This window comes from Eschscholzia californica, unplaced genomic scaffold, assembly GCF_041429995.1.
Source record: "Eschscholzia californica isolate CP2 unplaced genomic scaffold, dmEscCali1.0.p SCAF_3, whole genome shotgun sequence".
Lineage (NCBI taxonomy): Eukaryota > Viridiplantae > Streptophyta > Magnoliopsida > Ranunculales > Papaveraceae > Eschscholzia > Eschscholzia californica.
The window spans coordinates 50,352,778-50,358,804 of NW_028238420.1; the positions used below are offsets into that span (position 1 = coordinate 50,352,778).

A 6,027-nucleotide genomic window follows, 5' to 3' on the forward strand; every position below is an offset into this window, starting at 1 on the left:
GGTAGATACTCTGTAGAAGAAGCTCAAAAAAGGATTGGTTGACAAACAATTGAAAGAAAGACTATTTCGGGGAGTTGTCCATCTAGAGAGAAGATAATTAGGGGGGGGTAGTGGTTGGGGATTTGGAGGGACATTGCCATGTCCCTCCAAATCCTATGTTATTGGTTGGGGACATTTTAAATGTCCCCAAATGTCTGTGTTATTGGTTGGGGACATTTAAAATGTCTCTAAATGTCTCTAAATGTCCGTGTTATTCGTTTGAGACATTTCAAATGTCCTGAAATGTCTGTGGTATTCGTTAGAGACACGAAATTACGGACATGTCAAGACAAATTGGTTTTGGAGACATGTGAGGACATTTTAGTGTAAATTTGGAGAGCTTTTGGAGAGAAAATGTCTTTCAAAATATGGAAGACACTTGCGGACATTTCATTAAGAAATATAAAAATAATTATTATTATCAAATTAGATTAAATAATTTATAATAAATAACATATAAAAATATTAATTATTATAATACTTTATTATAGTAATAATGATATTATTGCCATTACTATATTATACTATTATTATATTATTATAATATTATCTTATTATTATATTATTATACTATATTATTATTATCTTATTATATGTTACTATATTATTGTATTATTATTATATTATATTATTACTATATTATATTATTATTATTATATTATAGTAATAATGATATTATTATCATATTACTATATTATATTATTATTATCCTATTATTATTACATTATTTTCTTATATTACTATATTATTGTATTATTATTATTATTATTATATTATTGTATTATTGTTATTATTATTATATTTTATAATATTATCTTATTATATTACTATGTTATATTATTATTATCTTATTATATGTTACTATATTATTGTATTATTATATTACTATATTATTATATTATTATATTATTATATTATTATATTATATTATAGTAATAATGATATTATTATCATATTACTATATTATATTATTATTATTATATTATATATATATATATATATTAGTATACTATACAAAATAATACATATTTACCAATTGTCCATCAATGTTCACAGATATCTACGGATGGCTACCAAAGTCGAAAAATATATTTTTGAAATAATGGTACAATTATTTTTATTTCATATGATTAAACGATAATGATAAAATTAAATAAATAAATGTCCACTAATTGTCCATAAATGTCCTCAGATATCCACAGACGTCCACAAAACTCGAAAAATATATTTTTAAAATATGAGTACAAATATATTATTTTGTATGGTTAGACAATAATGATAATACTAAAATAATAAATGCCTACCAATTGTCATCCATGATGAGATAATAATAATAATAATAATAATAATAATAATAATAATAATAATAATATCCACTACACATTTTGTCCATGGATTCAATATGTTGAAATGTCTCCAAAACATTTTGTCTATAAACCAAATGTCTTGAAATGTCCATAAAGACTTTTTGTCCATGAATCAAATGTCTTAAAATGTCTATAAAGACCTTTTGTCTACAGACAAATGTCTCGAAATGTCTTAAAATGTCTCGAAATGTCTACGAGACATTTTGTCCACGAATGTCCTCCTAAATCCCTATCCACTACCCCCCCCTTACTCTCTAGAAGAAGCTCAAGAGGATATGGGTAACGGAAAATTGAAAATGAAGACTATTTTGGTGAGTCCATTTTTAGAGGGTCATTTTTAGAGGGTTATTTTTAGAGGGTCATTTTAGCGAGTTAGCCATTTTAGGAGGCCAAATGAAATTATCATTTATTAAAATAACCTAACTTTCACAAGTAGGATTCCAAGTTTCCACCGAAACGATGGGCTAACCCGAGTGGCATTAGTTTTGGATATGATTAAGGATTTAAAGGTGAATAAACAAATAACTAACATTCAAGAAAAAATGGAGGTGGGCATACATTCAACTATGCGACCCCTAAAGGATAGTATTAGATTTCATGGTTTTTCATTATGTACATCTCACTGTGATTCCTTGAACACATAAACCTTGATATGTGATTTTTCCATAGACAATAATTACCACATAAACACAAACTTAAACTCAGTCTCACGAGGAAATGGATCAATTTATATTCTTTCCAACAACTTTTAGTTTTTCATTAACGTAAAACTGAATAGAAGAAGACTCATTAGGGCATACATTCAATTCAGAACTTCAGAGTAACTAAAATTTTGACAGAAATTATCACCCAAAGATTTTCTGCTCAATCTTGGAAAGAAAAAAAAACACTTTCTTTAAATGTTCTCCTACATTCAAAAAGAAAACTAAAAGAGAGAAACTAGAAAATTTTGTATCTCCCAAATACTACTAATATGATTCATCTGCTAGGCTTTCTCCCACTTATAGTTCATCCTGCAACAACAACAAAGAACCAAATATAGATTTAGAAGATATGACTATTGGTTAGAAAATTAGGAAGTTTATTGCAATGATGATGGACTAATGAAATTTCTAGGGATAGCAATAGTTCAAAAGAAGACTTACATGAGCATCGTCATCATCTTCGGCGTCATCACCATCATCTTTGTCTTCTGCGTCGGTCTCGGCACCATCATCTTCATCTGCCTTTTCATCCTGGTAAGGAAAGAAACGTAACAAGATTAAGAAACAAGAACAGAAACAGAAGATGAGAACATATTGTATCTAACGAGAAAGAAGGTATTAGAATATTACATCAGAATCAGCTGGATCATCCTTTGATTCCTGCATGGAGTGATAAAAGGTAGAAGAGTTAGATACCAGACAAGATTACATCAGAAAGAACAACCCTTGCCAAATAAAACTCATTACAGGAAATAAGGTCTGAGATCTAAAGGTGGCCATATTCTTTAAAATGAAATCCAACACACTAAGAGAATTTTGGAAATAAGCAAAATTTAGTACCTCTTCTTCATTCTTTTTCTCAGCCTCTTCAAAGGCAGCCTTCTCAGCCTGCAAAAATGGAGATTCCAACATCAATCAGCAAATTATAGGATGTCTCAGATTTTAAATTGAGAAATGGAGGGAAAGAAGGATTCGTACATCCTTTTGCTTGCCCCATGTTTCTTCTGCAAGCTTCTTTGCGTATTCAGTATCATCGGAAACCAAGACATTGTCGAACAAAGTTCCTGATTTCACCTATTACATGCATACATGTTGCTCAATTAGCCACCGAAAAGAGTAAAAGCTATGAACAACAGTTTGAAGGATTAATCTTGTGAATCATTGATATACCTGCCACAATTCAATTCCGACATATTTCAATTTGGGGTACACGTAAATTTCTGGATCGTCCTTGAAATCTGTAAACATCAAAAGTTCACATGTTAGCCTAATTTAGGATATTTGACTATGGACAAAAGGCAATGTGAATGCTTCAAGCATTGGTGAGAAATAAGTACCTGGGTTGTCGATCAAAGGTGCCTTCCATTTGCCCTTGTAGTTGGGGTTCTTGATTTGCTGCAAGTAAAGAAAAATCAGAACCTGGTTCTCCTATTAAACTATGAGGCATGGGTTAGCAAGATATTTAACAAACCTTTGGAGTCCATGGTCCCTTGTATTCAGGGTTGGGAATGGTTGGAGCAGTCCATTCACCATCTTCTTCTTCATCCCAGTCTTCTGGCTACATTAAAAAAAGGAATCATAACTTAGTTAACTCGGGGGTGTGATATGTTGTGACAAGCAAATTACATACAAAACGGAATTATAAGACAATTACCTTTTTCGCCTCAGAATCAGTAATCTCCTGAGGAATGTCATCATAACCCTGTGTGCAAGAAAATTCAAATTAGTACATATATATACCAGGAATAGAAGTGGGTAACTGAGGGGGAAGATGACAAATGGCTCAGAATGTGTAATTTGAATACCTCTGGCTTCTTGTCTTCGGGATCAGGAATGTACTCCTTGTCATCCCAGTCTTCGGGCTGTACAAAAGCAATATGTTAAACCCCAAACTTATAAATCTGAACATAAGTTGGTAATTACTATCTAGTAGAGTAGAGCTTACTTTCTTGGCTTCAGGATCCTTGATTTTCTTTGGTGGGAGAATATCCCAATCACTGTACAAACTTCCAGTTTGTTTCTCAACGTTGTCAATGAGGATACTGTATGTAGCATCAGGTCGAAGGATGAAGGTGTATACATGAGTAAGCTGGTCAGTTTCACAAGGAACGTCCTTCTTGATCAAGTGGTTATCTCCATTTTTAGAAAGAATAGCATGGACTTTTTTAGTGCTGTATCCACAAATGTCTGGCCCAAACATGATACTGAAGTTCACCAGGTATAAACATTACAAGTTAGGTCACAACCATAGTGTATGAGAAAGATACTTATATGCAACATTATTACACTATTAATTACCTGTAAGGGGTTTCGCCACCGAATTTCTTTTGATCAACGTCACCACTGAGCAACTTCATGTAGCCACCACCACAGTCAAGCTTTTGCTCGTGTTTAACATTGAATTGGAAAACCAGGGTCTTACCCTTGTTACTGAACTCAGGGAATTCAGCTGAAATAGCATAAAACCTGTAGTCCTCACTGGTTTGGATACCTAACCAAAATATCAATGTTAGAACGAAATACATTTTAAGATGTCACAACTTTAAAACTTCACATTCTTACTACAAGATCGTAGATACTAAGTAAGAGGAGATACCTTTATCGGTAGCATCTCCGTTCCATTTTCCAGCAGTAAAATTCCACTCTCCGGCCAGATTGTCATCCTTTTTCCACTCAGATTTAACCCATCGGTTCTCCCAGCCATCTTCAACAATTCACACATAAACAGAACTTCAGTTAAATACATTTGAAAGGGGTCAAACAGGAACATAATCAACAGAAACACAAAATGTCGTAATCGCAGCCTCTAATTTAAAGAGAACTCTGATCCTTTCTTTGAATGGAAAACAAAAATCACATAAGAAATGAACAACGGATCTAAACGATAGCAAGTAAGAGATGATTCATTCCTAAATTTTATTTTGTTATGTCGAAAACAAATTTTGAGGACGTTAATCCAGTTCGTATGGAATTACAAACATATGAAGTACAAATCAAGACGTAAGGTTTTCTTCAATTAGAGTTAAAGATTCTGACTATTAACGACATAATAGCCAACTCGAGCAGAACCGATCCGACATAATAATGAACTAACGCGAGTGTGAAAAAAGCTAAACGTTTATCGGAACGATTGAAAAGTCGAATTAAACAAAATCATCGATAAATCAGGAATAAAAGTATCTCAGATCTACTTCTTCAATTGTTATTTCCACTCTAAAACCAACAAAATCGAAACAGAGACTGAAAATCAAGTTGATCTCTGGAAAACCTAACAGATCTATAATGGAAGAAATATATATCAAACAATTGAAGATCAAAATGCGAGTATTAATTGAAACAAAATGAACGAATAACTAAACAGAGATCTTCAGTCATCAGGTATACCTTCAAATCGTTCTTCGAAGAAAACTTCAGCGGATACGATCGCGAAGAGAGAGAGAGCTATCAGGCAAAGAATCGCAGGTCTAGGTTTATGAGTCGCCATTGCTGCCGAATCTAGAGAGAGAAAGAGAGAGAGACTGTGTGTTCAATGAGAAAGAACCACTAGTGAGGAACCAGTAATATACGAATTTTATTTCACAAGGGTAATATAAAGAAAATACTAATTACCAAGTATATCCTGTTTAAGTAAAATTACTTTATTACCCATCCGATTTTCTGAGTTGGAAAAAGTCTTGTGCCCTTTAGTAAAGGAAATAAAACTGTAGGTGATCTGTGATTGGTTGATATTCCGAAGTGAAAGAAAATTGACCAATAAGAGCTCGGGTTGTTGTCACTTGAAGAAAAATGAGTCATCTGAAATGACTGAAATGTCCTTCTGCTTTAGATGTTAACTATACTAACGTTTGACTTCTTCTCGTTCTGTTTCTGGGTTAGGTACTTAGGTTGTTTGACATTATGTTATGCTTAATCTTGAG

At 32.5% G+C, this 6,027-nt stretch overlaps 1 protein-coding gene across 2 annotated transcripts; it reads right to left on the reverse strand.

Annotated features, from left to right (window-relative positions):
- Positions 1–2,138: 2,138 nt before the first annotated feature.
- LOC147551418 (calreticulin-like) lies at positions 2,139–5,767 on the reverse strand. Of its 2 annotated transcripts, none has more exons than XM_086665813.1 (14): positions 5,495–5,767; positions 4,707–4,814; positions 4,409–4,601; positions 4,056–4,314; positions 3,916–3,972; positions 3,765–3,812; positions 3,582–3,668; positions 3,448–3,505; positions 3,281–3,348; positions 3,089–3,184; positions 2,951–2,998; positions 2,741–2,770; positions 2,552–2,641; positions 2,139–2,419 (listed from the first exon to the last, which is right to left on the reverse strand). In XM_086665813.1, exons 1-14 carry the CDS (start codon positions 5,592–5,594, stop codon positions 2,408–2,410), a joined length of 1,254 nt encoding a protein of 417 aa, XP_086521939.1. In that variant the 5' UTR covers positions 5,595–5,767; the 3' UTR covers positions 2,139–2,407. The 2 variants fall into 2 exon arrangements, with proteins under 2 accessions (XP_086521939.1, XP_086521940.1); XM_086665814.1 differs by having other exon boundaries at positions 4,707–5,120; positions 5,189–5,641.
- Between the last annotated feature and the right edge of the window lie 260 nt (positions 5,768–6,027).